At 41.9% G+C, this 25,634-nt stretch overlaps 1 protein-coding gene across 5 annotated transcripts in view; it reads right to left on the reverse strand.

The window, feature by feature from the left end:
• The window catches only part of TTBK1 (tau tubulin kinase 1), a 120,407-nt gene that overhangs the window by 41,153 nt on the left and 53,620 nt on the right, over positions 1-25,634 (reverse strand). For 3 of the 5 annotated variants that reach the window (XM_069799856.1, XM_069799857.1, XM_069799859.1), the window contains 5 exons: positions 18,255-18,320; positions 16,640-16,732; positions 15,792-15,917; positions 4,213-4,367; positions 3,006-3,225 (listed from right to left, as the gene is read on the reverse strand). In XM_069799856.1, coding sequence (XP_069655957.1) covers positions 3,006-3,225; positions 4,213-4,367; positions 15,792-15,917; positions 16,640-16,732; positions 18,255-18,320 — 660 coding nt within the window. The other 2 variants (XM_069799860.1, XM_069799858.1) reach the window with 2 other exon arrangements.

Raw genomic sequence — 25,634 nt, forward strand, 5'->3', positions numbered from 1 at the left:
TAGTGAATCTGATTTTTTTTTTTTTTTAATTTAGCAGCAGACAAAGGAGCAAAGTAGGTGACTGTAACACAGCTGCCTTCTGCCTTCCACTCTGCTGCTTCCCCTTGGAAGAGGAGACCTGCTTAGGCAAAAGCGTAGAGGCAGAATGATCCAAGGGCTACAGCAGCAGTCTAGGATTTGCATTCAACCCTGTTGTGCCGCCAGCCATGCAATATCAGCTGCTACACTGTGCGGATGAGCTTTGAGGTGCCAACGCAAGTTCCTTGTATGGTGAGTGTTTACCCTTCTCTGCAACATGCCCTCTATTCACTTGTCCTCTATTAATGCCAGAGGCTCTGAATGTAAGCAGGCTTCTCAGTAAAATGCTGCTGATCAAGACAGTTGCCTTTGTGTGTGTACTGTGTTTATCGCAAGTCAGTCAGTGTCCATAAATGAGCAGATCTAAACCATCCAGGCTGGGTTTGGAATGCATAACTAATGAGCCTTTGCAGCTAGGGAGAGTGGAGGAGAACTTTCAGGCATTACAGGAAAAGCAGAATAGATGATAATGATTTAATCTGTAATCCATTCAGGCCAGCAGAAGGTTAGTGACAAAGGAAGGTCAAATGCATTTGTGAAAGGAGCAAAGTGCTGATGTAACTGTAGGGTAATAGGCAACTTGGTAAGATCCAAGAGCAGAGAACTGGGGGATGGTGTGGGAGAGAGGGAAGAGGCTTCTGAAAAAATACGGAATGAGAACTTTGATCCAGTGGAGGAATGAGAACCAGAAAGGTCAGTGACAGTAAGCAAGGAAACTGTCCTTAGCACAGAAATGGGAGAAGTGGGACAGAAGGAGGTCTGAACTGTGTGAACAGAGAAATAAAGATGACCTTAGAGAGGTATTGGGGAGAAAAAACATAGCAAGATCTACTCATCACCTAAATACAAAGAGCAAGACAGGGAGAGCCAGAGTTACTTCTAGTGCTACAAGACTGGAAGATGAAGGATGGTGAAGCTGTGAATAGCAGAAGGGTGTTTTACACACCAGCTGCCCTTGTGGTTCTGAAGACACAAGGGATGCCTGAGATAACAAGCAGAGGTGAAGCTGTGCCCTTACATATCAAGCCTGCAGCCTCCTTTTTTTCCTCCATGTGGTGACTGTGACTTAAATAAAAACTGATTCTCTCTCAGAGAACAGTCAGACGAAAGATAATAAACCTAGCAGAGTGAAAGGACAGGCAAGAGTCAGACTAAAGATAACAACCCTCACAGAGAGAAAGGACAGACTTCTTCAGCTTTGGAGAGCATGATGCCCTGGGCTCTATTTCATAGACTTCTGCGTAGCTACTAAGCTTGTCAGAACTGAAGTGTTCATTGCCACGCTAACGCCCTAAGCTCCTTTGCCAGTAAACCGGCAAGAAATAGCATATCCCTCGGCAGGACAGTCACCTGGTCATGCTGTGGATCTTGCAGAAACCTCTCCTGCCTCTAGCTGCTGTTATGACAGGGCTTGTGAATGACAGCACTGGGTACCTAAGACATGATGTACAACTAGCACGCGAAAAGGATGTTTAGGACTCCCTTGTGCACATCTCAGTCTGACTGAAGAGCGTCAAGGCACCTGGTGGTTCAAAGGAACAGAAAAACTCATAGGAGTTACCAGGATTTTTCTGCAATACTCTTTTTTTTGTATGTGGTGGAAACAGAACTGTCCCACTCTACCAGGCTTTTCTTATTTCAAGTGCCTTCAAATGAGAACTTAGGGGAATACACACAGTTTACCAGTGAGAGATGAAGAAGTGACTTGAACTTGGTTTATAATTCTCAGTATTGGGGAATGCCACTGGTAGTGTTCCATACAGATAACACATTGATCCAAATTATTTGCACTGGAGAATTTTAAGCAAGTTAGATGAGATTATTTCTTGGCCATGAATAATGTTTTCTAATAAGACTAAGGACAGTGGAGGTATCTACAGTCCTGAAAGAAGGACTAACTTTGTGCCAGTAGAGACTGAAGTGAATTCTGGTCAGACCCAGAAGACTGGTAGATTGAACATGCTAGTCCACAAATGTCCATTAAAGACAGGTTTGTGAAGTGAATCTGATATGCCCTGATAATATTTTAAGTCTGTTTGATGAAGGTTTCTCTGCTAACAGATTCTGTATGTGACTGATGTCATGCCATGTGACATTCTGATTTTTAAATAAGAATTGAGATCAACACAACAAATACTAATTTACTTACAATTTGTAAGTTGATCTAATAAATAAACTAACTGCTAGATTCTCATACTTAACATTTACTATGGAATCATCATTCAGTGGTAATGCCTCCTGGAAATTAGGTAACATTTACAAGAAAGGACTCAGAAACTTCTTAGGGACTAAGAGGAAAACCAACTAAGTATACTTTATGCAAGCTAAGAAGTCTAATATGATCTTGGAATGCAGAAATGTAAGAATATTAAGTGATAGTTTCTCTCACTCTTCACAGTGGTGAAACCATCATTAGATGCTCCTTGTAGATCATGCTACCCTTAGAAAGGAAAGTTAAAAAAATGGAAGAGAAAAATTAGTGATGATTCCAGATGTAGAAATATACAGCTTATGAAGACATCTCTGATGAAATTTATTTTCCCAAGAGATTAGGACACAATAAAATTTTGGTTTATAATTTCCAAACCTGGGACATTTCTAATACTGTATCAGCTATGTAAGAACTGGAATTCCATTGATTGAAATATCAAGATCCTAGATAATGATATAATGATTGTACGAAAGAGTCACTCTAGCATTATTGGCCCCCAAAATGTCATTTGCATAAAGATCCAAATTAATCCCAATGGCTTTTACTCTGTGAGAAAATTGTTTGTAATTTTCCATTTCCACAGGGAAATTCCACAGTGCTTTTCAGGCTGCACTATATAGGATGCTATATCAGTGAGTCCACACGGCTTCTAGTAGTCTATGAATCCGTCGCCCTAAATACCAACAGCTACAGGAAATAAATAAATGTTCTTTACTTTGCTGATGCTGATCCTGAGTTTGTTGCGATTCACATCTGTCTCTTCCCAAACTTCAGCCTCATTGAAAGCGGTGTTTGGAGTCTGACCAAGACCTTCCGCTGGCCGGCCTGATAGGATGGGAGGAGCATTCTCTTGATCACTTAGATGTTCACCCTGTAGGACATCCTCAGTGTTCTCACGAAGCAAGTCCCCAGGTACCGGAGTGACATTAACCACCCTATGGAAGAGACAAGAAGAAAGGTAAAATTATCAGTGCTTAAAGAAGGAGGCCTATCACACTGCCCCACAGAAATTCCTTAGCAGCTTTTAGGGTATTACCAGGCTGAAAAAACAGGCAGTGCATCTTTATCCCAGATATGACAACCTGAAACAGAACAGGAGGATTCCACCTAACATGCAGTCACAAAGACAGTGGGATGGATCAGTAAAAGCATCACAGGACCCTTGATATGCAGGCTGCGAACTTCTTCAGAAGTGCCCATTACACAATATTTATCTTAGAAGAAACTTCCCCTTTTGCATGAGCAAATGAGGCTTAATAGGCCTTTTACCTTTTATCTTCTATAACGCTAAGCTTTTCTCTTCTATAGTATTACTAAGGATTATTGTTATCCCTTAAGGTCAGCCCCCTCAAAAGCACCAAAACAGACCAGTGCACTAAGCCTTATCAACTTTTGTTCGGACTCATTTCCACCTCTGAGCACCAAGCTTGGTGCACCTTTGCACCAGCGCGTGAAATACCCCGTAAAGGTCGAGGAGCTGTGTTCGAGGTGTGACGAGTGCATGCCCTCTGCTGTGTTCAGCTCACTATCAATCACAAACCCACCCCAGAGCAAGGCAACAACTGCCTCACAGCAGGTACTAGCACGGAAGCTCCAGCCATGTATGCCATATAATATGCAAAACAGACAAGCATATGGGCTCCATCAATCCTGGCCAAAAGTCTCAAGACATCCCTTAATGCGACTCCAACCCACACACTCACCCCAATAGAAAATGTGTTTTCAGGACAGCGAGGGTCTGAAACTGGGTTCCACCACCTTAGATGTATGTTAATATACATGAAGTCAAATCAAGTAGTGTCTGCCATGCAGCTCCAACTTCCCAGGATCATAGTGGCCTTGAAATCTTTCAAAAATGAACTTGTTATTGAGCTTTTTGTTGAAGATGTCCATAGTCCGACTGGCGCAACCGCAATACTCACCCAAACATGGCTGCTGTTTGCCTAGTGTTTTGCTGTGGTGGAGTAGAGGTGCTAGTGGACAACAAGATATCTGTACCAGCCTTCTCCCAGTCAAAGGCTTCATTTTCAGTGATGCCTCTTTCCTTCATGCTGTTCTCGAAAACGGACATGATTAGCTGGAATAAATTTACAAAAACAATTTATGTTAAGTAGCTGAGGGTGGCTCTCACAAAAAATCTGAGGTATGAGCGTGAGGACCAAGTGCAGCTTCTAATCTCCATCTTACCTATGAAAGGTACCGAGAAATGAAAGCAAATGTCATAAAATCATATCAGTTCTTTCTCAGGCTGGTTTTGCCTTGGTAACTGAAGTTTCTTTAAATCTACAGAAAATTTTCTTTAAATCTAAAAAAATCTATAAATCTACTGATTTGATGAAATCTTGCAGTTGGCTTGTTACCTTAACTCTAAAGCCTTAATTTCAGCTCAGCTTTCCTGTAAATTAGACATATGCAGAACAGCACATTTGATATGTAGAGTTCAAGGGCTGCCAGAAGATGTAAACAAAACAGGAAAACGCAGTCCTGGGAGGCAGACTCGTTGCAGTGTCTGGCTTAAATGCAGCTTGGTCTGAAGCCCTATGATATGCTTATGCACAGTTGTCATGGTTTAAGCCCAGCCAGCAACTAGGCATCACACAGCTGCTCAGTCAGTCCCCCTCCTCCCAGTGGGATGGGGAGGAGAATCAGAAAAAAAGTAAAACTTGTGGGTTGAGATAAGAATGGTCTAATAATTAAAGTAAAATTAAATGTAATACTAACAATAATAATAATAAAAAATATAATAACAGTAGTGAAAAGGAATATAATATAATAAAATAAATAAAAAAAAACAAACCCAAGAAAAACAAGTGATGCACAATGCAATTGCTCACCACCCGCTGACCGATGCCCAGCCAGTCCCTGACCAGCGATCGGCCCCTCCCGCCCAACTCCCCCCAGTTTATATACTGTGCATGATGTTCTACGATATGGAATACCCCTTTGGCTAGTTTGGGTCCACTGTCCTGGCCGTGCTCCCTCCCACAAGCTTCTTGTGTACCTGCTTGCTGTCAGAGTATGGGAAACTGAAAAATCCTTAACTTAGGATAAGCGCTACTTAGCAACAACTGAAACATCAGTGTGTCACCAACCTTATTCTCACACTAAATCCAAAACCAGCTACTAAGAATATTAACTCTATCCCAGCCGAAACCAGTACAACAATGTGGCCTGCCACATTTGGCTGCAGAAGAAAATAAAACTGGAAAAAGGATGATACAATTTTCTTTATAAGATAGCAAGTACAAATGCTCATGCTGACATGGTTTATGCTTGTTGCTTTCTAAGAACAGATACTCTTTAGGAGAGAATGAAGCTACTGGCAACAGTGCTCTGTGCATCAGTGCGTTACGCAGGGAAATCTGACATTCTGCTGTCAAAGGGAAAATGGATGCTATAGGCCAACACAGCCGTATGTGAGGTCCTGCATTTCTAATAAAATTATTCAGTTAAATAATGCAGAACTTAAAGGATTTGGCCTAAAGTCTATATGGAGAGAGAATATGGTGACAAACACATTTGGCTTATGACATAGAATTAGCACTAAGTTGTGAATAAAAATTACCATGAACAAACACCCTATTTGTTTACATTTATATTCCAGTTCTGTTTATCAGCATGATCAGGCGGCCAGGAGAGCCTGCCATTTCCTACTACCTTCCACTAAACTCCAGTAAAATGCCTATTTGCAGCTTTCAGTTGAGCCATCTTTTTCCTCCTTTTTTGACCTAGAATTAGGTGCTCCACTCCTGCAGTGGCACTATGTTTGATTAAAAGAATTCCTAGAGCTGACTATCAGTCAGACCAAGGAACAGGTAACACTTCTCCAGAGAGTGGACATAATATGGCAATGGTAGGAGCTTCTTTGATTTGAAAGGGATTTTACTGTTGTGACAGCTTAATATGATAGGATTGTGTTTCTGCTTGTTAGCCTCATGTCACGATGCCCCCTTTCACCTCTGATGGAAACGGGAGTTGTGCTGCTGCTGTTGGCAGGGTATTTCTTGCTCAAAACTGAATGTGAATAACTGAAGGGTCATAGTCTTGCTTTTAGTAAATGCATTTCTGGTATTTAGTAATCTTACATGGATGTTTTCTCATGAATTTGCCTAATTATTGAATACATAAGCTTTTAGACTATTCCTACCTTATGGCAAAGAATGCACCAATTATGTGAACCATCTTTGCTCACTCAAACCTGCCACCTGCTAATTTCATTTGGCAGTTCCTCATTTTCATATCAGAAGAAGCAGAAAACAATCATTCTCCATTCACTTCTTGCCATTCTGCCTTTGATTTTAAAGATGTCATGTACATGTCAGTCCTCTCTTTTTTTTCAGTATACTGTTCTAGTCTAATTAGTCTTTCCATATCTGGAAGTGAATCTATCTCTAGCCTCCTTGTTACCCTCCTCTGAAACTTCTCTGATTTCCAGATATTCTTTTTGAGGTGCAGGAATGGAACTACACACAGTATTTAAGAGTACGCTTCACACAGATGTACATTGTAGTATAAGGGTATTCTCTGTTTACCCTCTAATAACTACTCTAATTATTCTTAGGATTATATTTGCTTTCTAACTGCTACTTTGGCAAGGATTACTGTCAAATGACTTTTAGAAATTAATATCCCCACATCCTCAAAGACTCCTTCCAAGAACTCCATACATTTGTAGACAGATGCCCTTATAAAAGTCATACTGACTCCTGCTCATTAGATCATCCTTACCCATCTGTCCACTAAGCCCAGTCTCTATCACAGTTTCTGATTCTTTGTGATGTACATGTCAGTGTCAGGGACTAGGATCTTCTGAAGCCATTTAAAAACTGGTACTGCTTCTGCCACCTTCCACTCCTTTGATACTTAAGCAGTCTGAAGTAAGAAATCACATGCTAAAATTAGAAGTTCAGCTGTCTTATTCTTAGCATTTCTTCATGCAGTCAAGGACACACTCAATCAAAACAACTTTTGTTACTTTCTGCTGTAACTTCTTCTTCTGTAACCCTTGCTTTGCAGGCCATTTGGGATTTTACAGACCTCTATTGTACTCCCTGTAGGGTCGTCTTTTGCAGGCTGAAGGATACTAGTGTCAGTCCTCAGCTGCCATGATTCTCAAGCTACTCCATGGTCTTTTTGAGCTTTCTCTGAACCCTTTATACTTCTGATGAAAGGTCAAAGCTTTACAAGGAGCAAAGTGGAGTGGGAAAGTGCACAGAACAGTCCCGACAACAACCACGGTTCCCAGAAGTCATGCGAAGAGTTACTGGATCCTATCTAGGGATCCTCTGCCTGCAGACACAATATTATTAGGGACCAGAAGAGTCTCCACAGTCACTGCAAGCCTCCCATACTGAGTTTCCTTCCGCTGGGCCCAAGAACAGCTAACTTGGCAGAGCCAGGAGGAAGATGACAAGCAATCCCTCAGTTACATGGGATGTCAGATAAGGAGCACAGCAAGAGCCTTGTTGGGAGGTGTTACAGATGCAGAGGGCTGGAACTCAAAAGATCTTTAAGTTGTAAGGGAACGCAGGCGATCACCTAGTCCCCCCCTGCTCAAAGCAGGGCTTACCTTCCAAGTCAGATCCAGTTTCAAAGTCAGATCAGCTTGCTCAATGCCCTGTCAAGTTACATTCTGACTATCTCCAAGGATGAAGATCCCACTACTGTTTGACATCCTCCTGGTGATAACTTTTTTTCCCCACATAGCTAACTGCAATTTCCTTTGTTGTTGTGGATGACATCCATTGCATCTCATCCTTTCACTGTGCACCTCAGAAGAGTCTAGCTCAGTCTTCCCTACAGGTGGCAAAAGGCAAAACCAGGATGCCCTTTGATGCTTCCCTTCTTAAGGTCAAAGAATCCCACTTCTCCCAGCCTCTCCCCTTATGGCATGTGCTCTAGCTCCCAGTCATCTTGATAGCCTTCCTCTGGGCTCACTCCAGTTTGTATGTTTTTCTTGTACTGCACACAGTTTTCCCGATATGCTTTAACAAGTGCCTAACAGAAGGGAACAATCACTTCCCTTACACCGCTGGCTATGCTTTTCCTAATACAGCCCAACATATGGTTAGTTTGCTTTGTTGCAAGGACACACTACTGTTCCACGGTCACCACTACGACATACAGGTCTGCAGAAGAAGAGCTCCTCCCTAGCCAGTTAGTTGATCCCCAGCCTGTACTGTTCCATGTGTTTATGCCATCCCAAGTGCAGGACTTTGTATTTGCATTTGCTGAACCTCATGAGGTCCCTGTAAGCCCATCAAGGTCTCTCTGAGTATCAGTACTACTTTTGAGCATATCAGCTGCTTCTCCTGAACTGGTATCTTCTGTGAACTGGCTGAGAGTGTGCTCTGTCCCTCTGTCCCATCATCTAGGTCTTTAAGGAAGACACTGAACACTATTAGCTCCAGTACTGTATCCTGAGAGATACCATTAGTGGCTAGCCACCAACTGAACTTTGCATTGCTGATCACAAACCTCTGACACCCAGCAATCCAGACAATTTGCCACCAACCTTGTGGTCCACTTATTCAAACCACCTCTTTCCAATCTGGCTACGAAGACATTATGAGAGACTGTGTAAAGTCAGGGTAGATAACATTCACTGCTCTCTCTGCATCCATAGAAGAAGTCACCTTGCAGAAGGCTGATCAGGTTGGTCAGGTATGCTCTGTCCTGGATAAATCCATGCTGGCTCTTCCCAGGCCCCTTCTAATCTTTCATGTACCTGGACATGCCTTCCAAAAGTAGTTATTTCATAATGAGCCAAGCATCCCTCTTCAGCAAGAATATAATGCCCACCATAGCTATGCCTATATACCCCACTCCATTAAGAACTTTTTAGTTTGTATACCATGGACCTAAGTGTAGATAGAGGCTGACTTGCCATATTTTCTTGGCAGTAACAGACCTAGCCTTTTGGTGTCTGGACAGAACACAAAAACAAGGAAAGTGATGACAAAGCATGTGCATACATGAACAATATTATCATTTTTTTCAAAAACTTTATGAGTAACCATTTGATGGGGTTTGAGGCTAGATGAAGAGACTTCAGGGAAGGCTGAGCTCAGGTGATGAGGGAACGTAGGAAAAGGTAGTAGATGACCAAGTAACATCTTCTCATAAGACTTCCTTGAATCAGGAAGATATTCCAGTTTCTGTCTACTGGTTGAGAATAATGTATGTCTGTCATTCATGCACAAGGTAAAAAAAGTTATGTACACCTAATTGTAAGCTAAAAATTAGGCTCAAATCATGAAGGTACCAGACAGGACTCACCTCCAGTACACCCAACAGGTCTACATCACATGCAGACAGGGACCTATGAAAACAATCCCTTATCATGGTGCCTGTAGTTGGCCTTACTTGGAAAAGAGCTTTCAAGTCATAGGGAAGTTGTGGTGGAAGACCAGCAGTTTGGATAGGTCTCACTGGGAATTCCTCATATACAAAGGAAATGTTGGCCATTCTGGAACCCTGGGAGGTAACACGAAAGGCACAAGGCAGTATATTTCATTCAGTCTAGCTGCACTGTAAGCAATCACTCCACCTCTCCAGGATCCAGAAAGAGAAAGGAGGCAATGGCTACAGATGCAGATCGGATCCTCTTCCCCAACTACAGGGTAAGCAGAGATCGATCCACAGCACCCCAGTGAGAAGAAATACAGAATTTCCCCTTGGAAGGCTATCAGAGTCACAGAGGAATGGTATTGAAACAGGGGCAGAGCATGGACTGGATCAGCTTTTCCCATTTAGGGCTGTTCAGACTCCTGAGCTTCTTATTGGGCCAGATTTAACAACAGAAAGGGATACGCAGTAAAGAAAATACACTGGATAAACCAAACTGCGGCACAGCAATGGGAACTAGGGAACCCTTGTGGTACCTTTTCCCCCCCCGAGCACTGGACAAGGATTCATGACTCAGTAGATGTAGACTGGTGAGGGCATGGCTTGCCAGTCCATGTGCCAGGTCTAGAACATGTCACATCAGAGCGCGTCAACTTCCACAAGACAAAGTGCAATTCCAACTCTTTGAGTATCAAAACTACTGGTGCGATAAAGAAGAGACCCAACACGTTTCTCTATTAAAGATGTTAATGTCCATGAGGACATAAAGCTTAATTGCCCATTTTGTAGTAGCATACCATGTTTTGGGCTGATGCCTTATAGAATGAGAGAGAAGCAGCCAATTGTGCAGAAATTACCCATTAAACGGTCATGATACATCTTGTCAAATGCCTTCTTCTGACCAAGGTTCAGGAAATGAATCACAATCAATCCTGAAACAGCAGGTGAAAAAGGTCCCAAAACAGTTATGGATTGTCCAGATGCTCCAGCCTTGAATTCTCTGGGGCTCATCTAGGAAGACACACATGCATAAACTTCTGCACATGCATAAACTTCAGGCATGGCAAGTTGCTCTTGTTCAAGTTTCTAATCTGCACTGTAATCCCCAAGACAGTATTGAAGAATAAATATTAGGAACACCTCTTAAGTGGCAGGGGTCCCCTTTTGATAAGGGAATGCTCCTGATACACGTTTGTAAGCCCTAGAGGGATGCCTGGGGAGAAAACACTAAGGCCATGATGGAAGACTTCCAATAACTTGGCCAACATGAGAGGTCTCAAACTGGCACTGGTTGTCCACAGAGAGCCCTTCCCAAATGCTCTGACAATATCTGGTATCAACTGCATCTGAAAGGAAGAGGTCCATGTACAAAGCTCTTATCTTCCCACCTCTGCTCTGGATGTGTACAAGACAGCCATTGTCTTATACAATCACAGGTGGTGTGATCACTTTTTCTTGGGTGAAATGCAATTCACAATCCACCAGCTGAGGGAATCTGATGGACTCCCAGGTAAAGACATTCCAATTTCTATAATCTTCCAGGACCAAAGGTCACCATTTCTTTTCTGATACTCACTGCAAAAAGATGGATCTCTGGGGAGAGAAGCTAGCCACCTCCCCAACCATACCTGAAACTATCCCTCTACCAGTTGGACCCAGCATGCAACTGTAGCAGAAAAGATTTTCATGCAACTTTCTCACATCCTATCTTCACTATGCCAGGGGAAAGGCACGTCTCTCTTGCTGTCAAATGAGTCAGAAAACCCCAAAGTATTGCTCTAATGCCCACATCCTCCTGCTGTGAAAGTGCTGAAAGTTTGATCCTAACCATGAACCAATACTGACAATGATCCATTAAAGGGACAGGCCTGATGTCAGAGGCCATGAGCCCAAGAAGTGCAAAACCACAAGGTGTAAGTAAGATCCATCACATAACAGCTCAACTCTATTTTATTCTACCATCATTTTCTTCACCTATGCCTAGGCAAAGCTTGTGCCATCTATCCAGCAGAGAGTAGTGGTCTCCAGTCACACTTAGTCTTTAGTTACAGCCTGGTATCTCTCTCTTCTGATGTGATCTCAGGGGCCCAGAACTGTGATAAAATCACCACTCAGCGTGAAGTGTGCTCCAGAGGATCTAAAATGGCAAGGGAAGGCAGATGACTACTGACAAACACTATTTGATGGCTTGGCTTTGGGGCATAGATGTCAGTAGTTAAGAACTAGACACTTCCCATGGATCTAGAGCCACAGTCTGTGACCAAGTATGATCTTGGGAACCTTCACTGCCATGGGAAGTAGGTCCAGGAATAACAGGCTCACCATTCCATCAGCTTCTGGGCCCAGCTAAGGTCACTGGCTAAGTAAGAGCAAACCTGCTGCAGACACACAATGGAGTAATCCCATTTTCCCCCCAAGGCAGGCGACTACTTGGATGCTGCAGAGCATCAGCTGAGGTCCTGAGTGTTAGCAATGTTATTTTCATGCTTTAAGGAGGATTACGGTCTTCCCAGTCAGAGCTGGTAGGGGAAAAGACAGTAGTTTAATTATTTAATTGAGGCAAACGAGAGATAATCATGGTGGCTAACAAGTGCAAAAAAGAAAAAAACCCAATCACATAGGGGCAAGAATGCAAGTAGGAGAATTGGAAAACTAGAGAGAAAGGAGATAATTCACACAGACAGAAAAAGCCATAAGCAAGGCTAGGGGGTAGATGGGAGAGAGAGAGAAATATGGCTCTGAGTGGTGGGAGAGGACTGGGGTCCTTTTTTTTGTTTGTAATGGGGTTTTTGTTTTTTTGTTTGTTTGTTTGTTTTGCTTTTTTTAAACAACAATACGGAGAAGGAAGGAGGGGGGGGGGAGTCATGGGGTTACTGAGATGAAGTATGTGCATTGCCTTCCACCTCTCAAACTTTCTTCCTGTGACAGTGATAAAACAAGTCTGAAGATAGCAGATGCAGTTGCTTTTTCTTTCATGCATCAGTTAAGATGTGCTGCACAATGGTGGTGAGGGCTATAGATGTATTTCACCCCTCTCCCTTTCCCATCCTTCACACTAGCATATCTGCTTAGATGAACAATCCCAGATGCTGACGGTGGCAGAGCTGAAGAAAAAGATTGCAAACTTCAGGGCATGGACCACTTGGAGCAAGGTGGACAGCAGCAGCGGCCAGTCCCCTATTTGTCCCCATTTACAAAGGAGCAAGAAAGGAGGGGCTGACCCAGTACGGCTCTTCTTACATTCATGTCTGGCCTCTTTCTAAAGCCAAAAGCATCCTATGATATCCAGCATCCTGCAAAGCCAGAAGACATACATCAGGAGAAGTTAGAGAGATAATACATCAGAATTCAGACAGTGAGGGAGGAGGGAGCAGTCAGAACGATCTTATTATTGGATGCTCACATGCAGCGTTTATGCATCATTCCCCACTTCAAAATGATGGAGATGGCAGAGGAAGGATTTTACCAAAACCTCATGCTACTGCAAAGGAAGCCAAAGCTTTACTTGGTACACAGAAATAGGAGCAATCAAAACTGCATTTCCACTGGATAAAATAGATAAAATATTAGGAAGTCTTGGGAATGGAATAGAACATCGTAACTGCAGTTTATCACTTCATGGGCTACATACGTCTTGAACATGCAATGCTGGCAAGTCCCCACCTCACGAAGGTACAGCTGGACAAGGTTCAGAGGAGGACACAAACCAAAGGTGTGGAAAGGTTTCCTTCTGGGCAAAAAGCAAGTGAGTAGACTAGGATCCTTCAGTCTGGGCAAAAGAGTAACCAAAGAGCAATAACCATGGAGGCCTGTAAGATTCTGTGTGGCTGGGAAGCGGCAGAGGGGCTAGGGACCAGCTTTCACAGTTATGTCCAAGATGTAAGGGGCATTAAATAAGGCTGGCAGATGGCAAGTTTAGAACAAACAGAAGAAAGTAGTTCTTCTCACAGCAAGCACTTAAGCTGTGGTGCCTCCCTGCCACATGATGGATGCTAAAGGTTTTACATGAATTCAGGAGAAGACTGGACAAGTTCATGGAAGACAAATTCATTGAGGGCTCTGAAATAGAGACATTTTTGGTTTAGGAGATTCTTGAGCCTCAGGGATCCTTGATCCTGGAGCTTTGAGAGTTTTCTGGGGAAATGTCAGTAAATACTCATTCTTCTATAATCTTCGCACAACTAACACCACTGAAGACACACTACTAGGCCAGAAAAACCTTTTCTCCAGCCCAGTGAAGCTGCCCTTTCATCATAATTTCTCTCAAAGAGGAGAACTCAGAGGTCGACTATTGCTGGGTAGCTATATGAAACACCAAACCCGTCCAGCTAAAGGACAGCATTCAGTCATAATCCTCACCTAGTGATTAGCATACATCTTAAATTGAATTATATTAAAAAGCTAAGAAGGGAAATGGTGACCTGTAAATTCAAATTATATTCATATATGGTTTATTCTGTTTCCTTATTCCTAATCCTGTCATTCCAATTTTTAAATAAACCATGACTTTATATATTAGCAGACATACTTCCCAATTTCCTTAATTTCCCTGAGGGTCTGGTACTGGTGACAAATTCAGATGCCACCTAATATAGTTTTTAATCTTTCACAGTAATAAATCCAGATAAATCAATATAAAGACATCTCTGGAGCCGAGATGTTTGGAGAATTTGCTGGCTGGAATAGGCCTCCAAGTCAAGCTAGAAGAATCAGTGTTTGGTGGCAAGCTGCAGATGCCAGACTTTTGTGGGGAGTTCCCTTCAGGAAGCTTCTTCCCAGAGCTGCGCCTGCAAGAAACTGAAGGTAAAGAGGCAATTCACAGCTTCAGACAAATCCCCTACTGTGAAAGCGCTGTTCATGATTTGTACTGCACTAAAATTGTCTGGAAACATCTCCTTCCATTTCCATCTGAAGGGTGGCTTTTCAGTACTGTCAGGACACAATTATTTTAACTGGAATAGAATATAGGAGGATGTAAGTTCAAAAGGAGCTTTGGAGATCTCTAATCCAACCATCTGCTCAAACCAGGGCTAACTGCAAAGTCAGATCAGGTTCCTCATTCAGTCAACTTTTGGAAATCCCCAAGGATGAAAATTCCACAACTCCTCTAGGTACCTGTTCCCTACTTAAGAACCCTCATTCTGATCTCCCCCCCAAGATTTAGTCACAATTTCCCTTGCTGCCTCTGAGAAAAGTCTGCCTCTTTTCTCCCCGCAACTGTCCTTGAGGCAGTGGAAAACAGCAATCAGATCCCCTCTTTGACTTTTCTTCTCCAGGCTAAACAAATCCATCTCCCTCAGCATCTCCTCAGTCCACTTCCATCCCTCTACAGCCCTCCATCTTAGTGGTAAATGTTATTTTTCCACTGTACTACCCAGAATGTATTTGCCTTTTTTTTTCTTTTTTAAAAAGTTGTGGTTGCTATGCTGCAACATGTACGTGGCTAAAATACAAAAGCATTGTTGGAGAGAGTTTGCTGGAACACCCTCCTACCATTTTCCCACTCATTTGATGCACTATCAACAGGAGCAGGCACTCATGTAAGACTGCACAGATCTGCTAATAAAATGTTGTCTTCATCATTCTGGCTTTAATGGTACAGAGAAAACCACTGAGATAAAAAAAGGGACACAGAATCAAGTTGCCTCAGTTATATTGTGTTGGCTGAGCTATTGTAACTGATCACATAACATGCTGATAGCAAACAATGAATGGGAAAAAAAAAGTATGTTAAGATGAGTATTAAAGAAAGAGATAATAATAGCTAAGGCCCACATGAGTCTGCAAGAAAACAAAGGGGCTGGTGTGTACTGTTAAGCTGTTGGCATAGGCTCTGCAGACTTTGGCATGCTGTGATAAAATTCTGTCACATTTGGAGTATCTCAACACTTCTGTGTTTTGATGAAAGCCAAAAGTACTCTGTTGCTTGGGGAGAGATTTCTGGTCTGGAGCACAGGATTATTTTGGACAGGGTGGTGGAAGGGGAAGAAAAAACTTCTGAGATGTTGAAGAACTGTCCAGTCCAACCTTTCTCTCCCAGTCCTAGGAAAAGTATTCCTCAGCCATATATGAACACGTGCATGGGAATGTTAGAAAATTCAAACGCCAATCCAGAGTGCCATGCATCAGATTGGTAACAAAGAAAGGTGCCTACCTGATAGTCTGGCTTGGTGAAATAGTCTAGACTTGCAATATGGTCCAGAAAAAGGTGGAATTCTGAAGGCATGTGTTTTAGCAGCATTCGGTGTTCATACTTCTCTTTTATCATGCCAACCTGCTCCTGGAAAAAAGAAAATATCTCAGAGCCAAGAATTTCTTCTATTGCTTCGCATTCATACAGTCTTATCATTCCTGGAATACCATCTAGTCTTATCATTCTTGGAACACAGCCTCTTCTTAGACCCAGTGCTGTGTCTACACACTTCTCCTGTGTGGTGTCCCTAGCAAAGCGAGGTTGATCACTGCAGGCAAAGGCCAAAGGGGAATCCTGAGTCCGAAACACACTTCAGAAGCTGTCCCTTTAGCACAGCCTTCTGCACAGGTCACCTGTTTCTTTCCAGGGATTTTATTCTCTAGCACAAAGTATTTGCAAGACAACATGAACAGTTAGCTTTATTCTGTTTAACTTTCCAGTTGCAATTCCTATTTGGCTTGTTTGGCATGGCAAAGCGTTATCCTTCCACCTTTCTAAAGGCCCTGTTTATCTGTAAAAGGACAGCTCAGCCTTTCCGCTTTTGTTGTTTGCTTTGCAAGAACAAAGTCAAAGTCGCTTGATCAAATATGATTAACAACGTGCATAAGAAAATATCTAGTTACTCCAAATAAGACAAGCTCCACATTGTGCATCGGAACACACAAAAGCAGGTTAGCATCTTGCAGCAAGATCTGATGAAAAGCAGGCTCTGGCAGCAAAAAGATGCACTGAACTGCAGGAGGAATAGTAAGAGTCATAATAATAAAAATGTAGCACCCTATCTTAAGCACAGACACTAGGTTTCCTACCTTATCTTTGATCTTTCGCCATGGAAGCTGACCAACCGCAAACTCCACCAACATGTAAAAGAGGGACCACAGATCATCATGTCTACCCATCTCCTGGAGAAAAGAGAGACGAAGACTGAGGAGCAAAGTTCCATGCTGCTCAGTAGTCCAAGTGTGCTCTCCAGATGAGCTACCTCATTTTAAAAAGCAGGAAGAAAAGTCATACTTCCTATTCAATGATTAAAGAAGCCAGATTAAAGATGCAAAATCAAGCATTTATTAAACTTGGCAATGTCTAATACATTCACCTGAATAACCTCATTTGTTTTCTTTTTTGTGAATATATTAAGAAAGAGGTTTTTATCTAGACAACAAAGCACAAGTTTTCCACAGGACTTTCCCTCACTGAGTGTACAGGAGTGGAATATTTATTAATGGGACATGGAATAACCTAGATTAAGAAAAAAAACAAACTTTGTAGAAAGTGTTTCTTGTCAGTATTTTTAAACTAAGTATCATTCAAACTCTTTTCACAAGACAGCATTTACTCAAGGACTTTTGCAAAACACTCATCATCAAGCACCACAACAATTTACAGATTTGTAACATTTCCACATACCACTCTCCTCCTGGCCTAGCAAATCGGAAATTGAAACATGGGGATTAAGGCTGAAATTGTCAAAGCACATACAATAATTTTTGGTGCTCAACATCCAATGTCTAGAACATGATTTCTAAGAATAGCATGCATTATACAGCAATTTTTGTGTCTAAATATACCTTCAGCTGACGCCAGCTACAGCTGTCACTATCCAGCTCTTCCAAAAACTATTCGCCAGGTTTCTCAGTGTCTCCCAGGAAATAGAATGAATTCATGATGGCATTCAACTACCCTCCCCACATCACACTTTCCATCTTCTGCATACAATAATTTCTTTCCCTAAAAAACCTTGAAACTTCCTCATAAGGCACAGGTCATCCTACAGATTCATCCCAAATAAGGCCAAAAACCTGGAGGTAATGCAGGAGGGCTGATAGTTTCCATCTGGTAAGGCACATAGCGCAGAACCAGAGGACTTACGGTTTACTGACTACACAGGAACGTTACTGAAATAGGACCAATGAGTGTTTTGAGAAGAATGTTGGATGAGACTTCTGGAAGCGTTCAGAATGAAACAAGCCAGACACTATGTAAATACTGGCTCTTTTCAGGGAAAAGTAAACCTAGCTTTCACTAGGTGGCTCTTCACCTGGCGGCATGATGTTAATATTAAAAATTCCAGGTGGAGAATGGATTTGGGGACTTGGCATTTGGTAATTCACAGCCAAGTGCTTCTAGAAACTAGCAGCAAGCAGCCTGGCACTTAACCTGATTTTCACTTTAGTGTGGGGTTTTTTTCCCTTAAAATGCAACAATGACAGTTATTAAGGCTGCCAACTAGAGAGGATCCAATAACTGAATCATAATTTTGATTTTACGGTCAACAGCCTTGACCACCTAATGGAATTCATTTGACATACTAACTTCTGTAGGTAACAAACCAGAACTCATGCCTCTGACTTCTCTGCTCCTGAAAACAGGCTTCTGAGGAGAAATAACCTTGCTGTTAACTCCTTATAACACAAAAATACTCACTCGGTTTTTGTGTGCATTCACCGAAGCGTAGCGGACCGTTCCTCGAAAACCAGCAACATTGCGAGGCTGAAGGGAGACAACAGAAAATATCAGAGACAGAGCAAATTACTAAATCCCCTGTGCAGCTAACTCCTGAGAACCTCTTGTCTATACTGTTATTCCATATGTACCCAAGGGATACAAAGCTCTTACTGCCTTCATCTGCTCTAGCAGCCAGCTAAACAGACAGCATACTCCAAGTCTGCATTTCTAGAAAAGCTTATTTTACAGAGAGGGCAAGGTGGTTACAGTGATAGGTTAGAATAGTAATAGTCTAGGCATAGAGCTAAGAACATTATCCAAGATCATATTTTCCTTTTTAAACTCCAGGTCAAGGGAAAAGCTAGTAAAGAAGTGCAAGTGCAAAACTGAGTCATGAATAACATGAGCTAAGCAAAGCTTGAGTGCAGCCTGGTCAGGACAAGAACGGGGATCCCCTACTCTGACACACGGCAGGTGACCCTATGCGTTTGCTGACACTGATTGTCAACATCCTCTGTAAGACTTAAATTAATTAAGAACTTCTGACTTTCAGAGTTCTTGCTTTTTTCCAGATTCTTCCCAGTATATCCTAAACCATGTACATTTATTTTCTCTTTCTCTGATTCTCTTATTCTTTGTGTCCTTGGGAATTCGAGGCTTGATCTAGTGGCCTTGGGAAGAAGGCAGTCCTCCCCTGACTATTCCTCCAAGCTGGTGGCTTTCTCTGTTCTGGGGGCTGAGCAACACTTTCAACTCCTTCCACTGCTGCCTCCACAAGAACATCAGACCATGCGAGTTCACTTATTGAGGATGTCATTGTTCTGAAAAAACTGCATTTAAATAATGACATCCACCAAATCCTTCCAGCTTAGCTAGAAGCACCAGAGTTAACAGCAGTACTTTCAAAATTCATGTGGCAAAACCCAGTTCAGGTCCAGACATCTTCCATCATAAGGCTAAGCTTGGGCAAAGAACTACTACTCTTGCAGAAATTTGATCACATTAATAACAACTCTAATTTGGTAACTTGTCCCACTTAGGTCAGTTGATTCATGTTGTTCCTTCAGCTCTGCCTACACTTTCAGAACTAAGCCTAAAACTCTGCACTTTTATTCCAGGGCACACTTCTGTCAGTTTAAATACGTACAATTCAGTTGCTTCTTTTTGGGTACAGGGAAGTTGCTCTGAGTTTCAATACTCTCAGAAAGAATAAAACTTCAAATGTTTTTTAAACAAATTCACCAACACTGTGTCACTAACACAGACCTGAATGGTGTATAATGCAGCTCTTAAGTTATAGTGACTCCAAGCAAAAAAAGCTACAAGTCTATCTTATGACTCCTTTATGTTAATCAAATACTCCACAAGGAGAACCTGTATGCATATCCCATGCTCTTTAAGCAGCATTTAATCTTGCAGTACACCAGCCTGAGCTGTAAGCTACTTATTTAGCAGCAGGTAATAGTAAAGATATTATATTCATGATCATGTACTTCATTCCTCCCAGAACATACATTTAGGATTTCCACTGACAAATGATTGCAAAATATTTTTCAGAATTCCAGTGAACTCACTGACTTGAGTTCCTGAAAAGCAGAATACTGGCCACTGGAATACATCTGTTGGAATCAGCCATCACCATAAATGTCCTCTACATATTCAAAAGCAAGAGGACATTCCGCTTTTCCTTCACGAGTGGAAGCTAGTGTGTTTGGATACTTTTCATGAGCCATAAAATAAGAGCGTATTGTGAACAATTCCAGTGTGCAACCCGTAATGTTTTCAGAACAAATATTGTTCAATGTTTGCAGTTCATGGGAGTTTGTCTTTCATGTCTTTCCCTACTTCAGTGTCTTCAGTTATCAACTGTGTATGTACTGAACCAAGTATACCGCATGTGCTGGTTTCAGTATGGTTGGCAATGTCTCTGAAAATCTTTTTAGATCAATACTTACTATTTCTGGCAGACAGGCTATCTTTGCAGTCTTTAATTGGATCTATTCTGAAAACAACTCTAGGCAGTTTGCAAATGTATTCCCCTCCTCTTTCAGAAGCAAACCAAAAGCCCAGCCATCTTTTAACTGTGCATCTGTCCCACAGCCAACAACCAAGCCAGTGCGGCAGCTGAACCCAAAGGGGTCTCGCTCCAGTCCTCTCTCGTGTGGTACCTCAGCGAAGGGAGAGCACTGCAACTGAGTAAGACTTTGCAATTGTTTTGACAGGATGTTTAGAGATTTGAACAAAACAGGCAGATGCTAACTGTGTTAACAGCATCTTTTTGTCATAAAGGTTTCACCTCTTTTAACCATATTTGACTGCCCTGCCAGTCACAAGGCAATTAGTCATGCCTTTTGACTGCATCACTAATCACTGCGATCAAATATTTCCATGGCTGTGGAGATACCTTGTTTTTCATCCAAACAAACAGCTCCTGCCTGAGCATTTATTGTAGCACATGCTGTACACCCAACTGTTACTGACTTTTCTTCTGAATTCATCAATTTTCCAGATGATTTCTTTACACTCCTCATTTCTTCCAGTGAACAAATTTCATACCACCACTGCATTGCCCAGCAGTGGAAAAGAGCCTGGATAAAGCATCCTTGCTGTCCAGACCGGTCCACATTTGAAACAGAACTGAAATTTTAACAGTTAGGAGCTTCAGACTCTGGAATCATATATAATCCAACTGGTTTGAATCCCCAAAATTATAAGAAGGTAATGAGCTAGCAGGCTGAAATACAATTTTAAACTATACATGATTTATTTTTAAATTTTTCTACATCAGTATTACTATCAAAAATCTTACTCAGGCTAAAGTATATCTCATCCTGCATTCAGATTGTGTCTAGCACAAAGCTAAAGTAACTTATTACACAGAGCTGTCAGGGAGATGACAGAGATATGAAGTATATTGCGTTGTGTTAGAACCTGGTTTAAAATGAGTTTTAGCTTGGGAGAATGTGTTAGATCGCTAACACAGAGCAAAAATTATACTCTGTGTTCCTTTTAATGTATTAGCAATGTACACTACTTCACAAAGACAGAATTAGGTAACAAAATCCTGTATGAAGTGGATGCATTGTTCCAAACTGTGCTCTTTTGCACCCATCAGCTTTTCATCATTCTCCAGTTCAAACACTCATGATCATTTGTATTTTAAGTGTCAACAGTGTCTCCTTTACGATTCACATGAAATCTGTCTTTCCTATATACGCTCCCTCTATTTCAGCAGTGCTCGTATTACCTCATTAATCTGAATCCCTGCTCCTTACACCACGTTCATACATAGAGATTAAAATTTTTCCTCTTGCCTCACTGGTCCCTAGGTTGGTATTTTGAATGTCCTAGTTTTCATCTTCCTTCCTGAAACCTTGTATTTGGATGCCAGTACTTTCCTCCTGCTGTTTTTTATGCCTGTGGTACTCTCTGGGAACATGACCACTGGTTCCTCCCCAACTTTCTGGAAGCCTGTGCAAACACCTCATGAGATCCACCACCTTTGCCCCTAGCAGGCCTGCTGTCATCTAGGATCATTAACCCACCTCTCCTGGAAACAGGAAAAGGATTTCCAGCAGTAAGAAAATGAAAAGAAAGTTAGCACAGATCGAAGAGCAGGTGGTAAGGGGAGAGAGGAAATGCCACAGATCATGGGAAGCACTTGGAGATATATCTTGTATTAAAATGACTTGTTGGAAAAGTTGTGATAAGAAGGAAGAGTGAGAGGAAGCTTTAACTGAACTAAAAAGAAGTATCTTGGTGAATTCTAGGAATCTCCTGCTTCCGTTAGTTAGGCTCATAGGGGAGACGCAGGAATATGCATCTCCACCTCTTCTGTGGAGACAAATTCTGTACCCCTTAAATGCGTTTTGACTTGCTAATTTAAACAGCCGCACTTTGTAGAATCATTAATGAGAGCAGCATATTTTATCCCAGTGGGGAGTCAGAAATGAATAGAGGAAGCTGGAGCCAAAAATGTAAGATAAGAGAACTCCCCTCCCCTTGCCTCTGAAACCAAAGAAGTGACAAAATCACAGTCTCTGGCACCACCCAAATGTCTGCCAGCCCCTCAGGCAGAATCCCAAGTGTTCTAGGCCTCTGCATCATATTTAGGTAGCTGTCACGTTCCTGCTGAAAAACAAACATATCATGAGGGAAAAAAGAAAACCAGGTGTAATTCGGACTTCCATATATAACAAAAGCACAAAACAAAATGAAAACCCAGAAGCATGGTGATGGCTCACTCACAACTCATAGCAGAGATGGTTACGAGCAGCGGATGGGAAGCCAACGCATCAAACACAGCCTCAAAAGAAGAGCCCAAAAGAACTGTAAAACAGAGAGAAACCCAAAGAAAAACATGATAAAAAACAACAAAATGAGAAAAAAATTAAACAGAAATGAATCAAAAAACAATTCAATATTGTATCCTTCCAGAAACCTGGGTCTCTTGTTTAGCTGTTGCCATCTCCCAGCATCCTTCCCAGGGCTGTTGGCTCATGCTGTATTTAGTTTCATTTAGACACAAAGTGTTGAGTGAGCCTGTGTGGTTCTGAGTGCTATGTAAAGTGGTGAGAGGGGTCCCTCTAGAGACTAACTTTGCCCTGCTCACATATCACACCTAATAGTATAAAAAAAAAAGCTGAGAGCAGAGATGCATACAGCCCAACCACAGGTCAGTTGTACGGTTCTACTGTGATTTTCCTTCCTAACATTATCTGATACCTACACCTCCCTTCCTCCCCCAATCAAACTGATCTAATAACCAACAAGGGGAGCAAGTTCTAACGTTAGTGCATAAGTTTCTAAAAACGAACAGAGATGTCCCCCTTGGATTTCCACCCAAGGTATTTAGCTTTTTCTGCAACCACCACCTTGCCTTCTCACCAGCAATCTCTATACAGTCACTGGCTTTCCAACTTTACAGGCTTCACAGCTGCCAGCTTCAGGCATCTTCCCCTTCCCTGGTGACTGCTGTAGTGCTCCACCTAGAAATAGCGGGGTCTCCGCTATCTGGTGGGATGCAGAATGGTGGTTTGAAAGACAGCAGAATGAAAGTCAGTGCTGCTTTTAGGCCACATGCGCAGTCACTGTATCTGAAGATGTCAGTTACACAGTATAGAAACATGAGGGCCACCCTGATCAGAGGCAAGAGCCAATATTATATTGCATAACCTTAAAATTCAATTCAGTAAACTGAGGAAAAGACCTCGGCTTAGAGATACTTATTCCAACAGAAATCAAGTAATAAAAAGCAATCAACCCAATGGAGTTTCTTATTCGAGTCTCAGTATTCCTCTTCCCTAAAAATGTGCAAATTCTAAGAATTCCGTAGACTGTGCGTGAAATTTAGTTTTGAGAAAGTTACTTAGTAGTCTCCCACTACTCCTTCCAAAGCAAAAGACCCGAAGGAGGTGAGTTAAAATGCCATCTTCCCTTCTTTACTTTTGGAGAATTCAAGATTTCCAATGGATTTTAACATCAGAAAAGTCCAGGGTAATAATTTTGTCTTTCTGAATAGCATGCACCAACCATCTCATTGTGCGGTTCCTGTGCCAGAATATGTGCTCTAGATGAGGATGCCTTTCTCACATTAGAAACAGGGCTAAGAATGAGCATTTTTAAATCAAAAGCTTATTTAAGCTGTAATCCTATTTTTCAATTATCATTCGATTTTTATCAAGAGAATTTTGGCCTCGGAGCTGCACTTGTTTCTTACATGCACGGTCCCATTGGGGAACAAGTAGCACAGAATATCCCCATGGAAAGCATGGGGAGTGCTTAGTAAGACAGACAAGTTTTTCATGCACTGTAACACAGAGCAGGGGAACCACTGAAATGGCAATATTTTGGAGAGTGTTGTAGAGCATTAGTCACATCTCATTTGGGATTTACAGCTCATAATGCTTTCCTGGGGTCAGAGGGAGAAGACAGTCCTTTTCTACCAAAAAGAAGAAGATAAAAGACAGTCGTGGCAATCACTGAGATGCAGCAGAGCTAAGTTCCAATCTCTCCACCCCTTGCACAGACATGAAAACCATACCTCCCTCCTTCCAGACTACACCCTCACCCCTAATCCACAGGGTGCTTTGAGATGCAAGTCTAAGAACATCCATGTTGGAAAGGATCCCTTTTGCACAGAATAATTGAATATTTATTACCAAGAGAGAGAAAGTGTATGACAGGCACTCTGTAACCTGGCAGCAAATGCACTTACCTGATGGAGGGAAGACTTGACCTGCAATCCAACTCAACATTCACTTGCCCAGGGAGTGAAGCCCCTGTTCCCTCACCACCAGACACAGTAACAGTCCCTCTCTGTAGTCCAGTGGGAAGAATAATCAGAGCTTCAAGTGGAACAGCATCGACTGGAAGGAATGACACATTCGGACATACTGTATCCCCCCTGCAGCTTGGCAATAAAGGCACTCGGAAATGGAAAATGGGATCTCAGTTCCCTGCAGGCATATGTGGGATTTGAGCCTGAGTTGTCCGTCCTTTTCCCTCACCCCTGTAGCACAAGACCTCTAACCAGAGCGCTGCTACACAGAAGAAAACCACCAACAACCTGATGTAGATGATCTGAGGTCACCCTCACTGAACCAGGGCTTGCAGGGGAGGAAAGCAGAGAAACAGCTAGTTATACAAGATACAAGAGTCCCTGCTTGCTAATAGATTTTCAAATCCACCAGCTAGTCTGCTTTTAATACATTAATTTCAATTGCACTGGCTTTCAGTAGTTGTAATGTTTTAAACCAGAATGTGAACTTGCTTCTCAAGTCCAAATTTGCTACTCCAACAGTGAAAGTAGCAATGAGAACCTTTACATAATTTTCACGATTTATAACTAACCCATTCCCAGAGAAATGGCATTTCTATAATATATTAAATGTGCAATATTTTTAAAGACATAGGTCAATTTTTTTCTTTTCCCCATCTCTGTGTGAACCAATGTGACTATGCTGTGCTTTCAGCCTTTTCTCCAATTACCTTTTTACAATACAAAGTTCGAGACAAAAATCATAACCCTTCCTAAGCTAATATAGTACTCCGAGTACTGCAGGTCCACAAATCTGTTTATTCTACTGCAAAATGTTCATCTCCTACGTAACATTACCGCTTTACATATATTTCACGTGCAAAGTATAAAAGCTACTGGGCTTCTATGTTTGATTATTTGGGGGTCTTACGAGGTAGGATTTAATATCCTTTGTGTTATAGCTCATTTTCCAGTGGGGGGAGAACTATTTAGTAGAAAAACATACCATACTCTCCTCTTCTAATATCTTGTTCACTGCAGCGAAGTTTATTTTTAACACTATGCACAAACATTTGGAAAATAAATACCTTTTTCTCAAT

Source organism: Haliaeetus albicilla, chromosome 13 (assembly GCF_947461875.1).
Source record: "Haliaeetus albicilla chromosome 13, bHalAlb1.1, whole genome shotgun sequence".
NCBI classification, from domain to species: Eukaryota; Metazoa; Chordata; class Aves; order Accipitriformes; family Accipitridae; genus Haliaeetus; species Haliaeetus albicilla.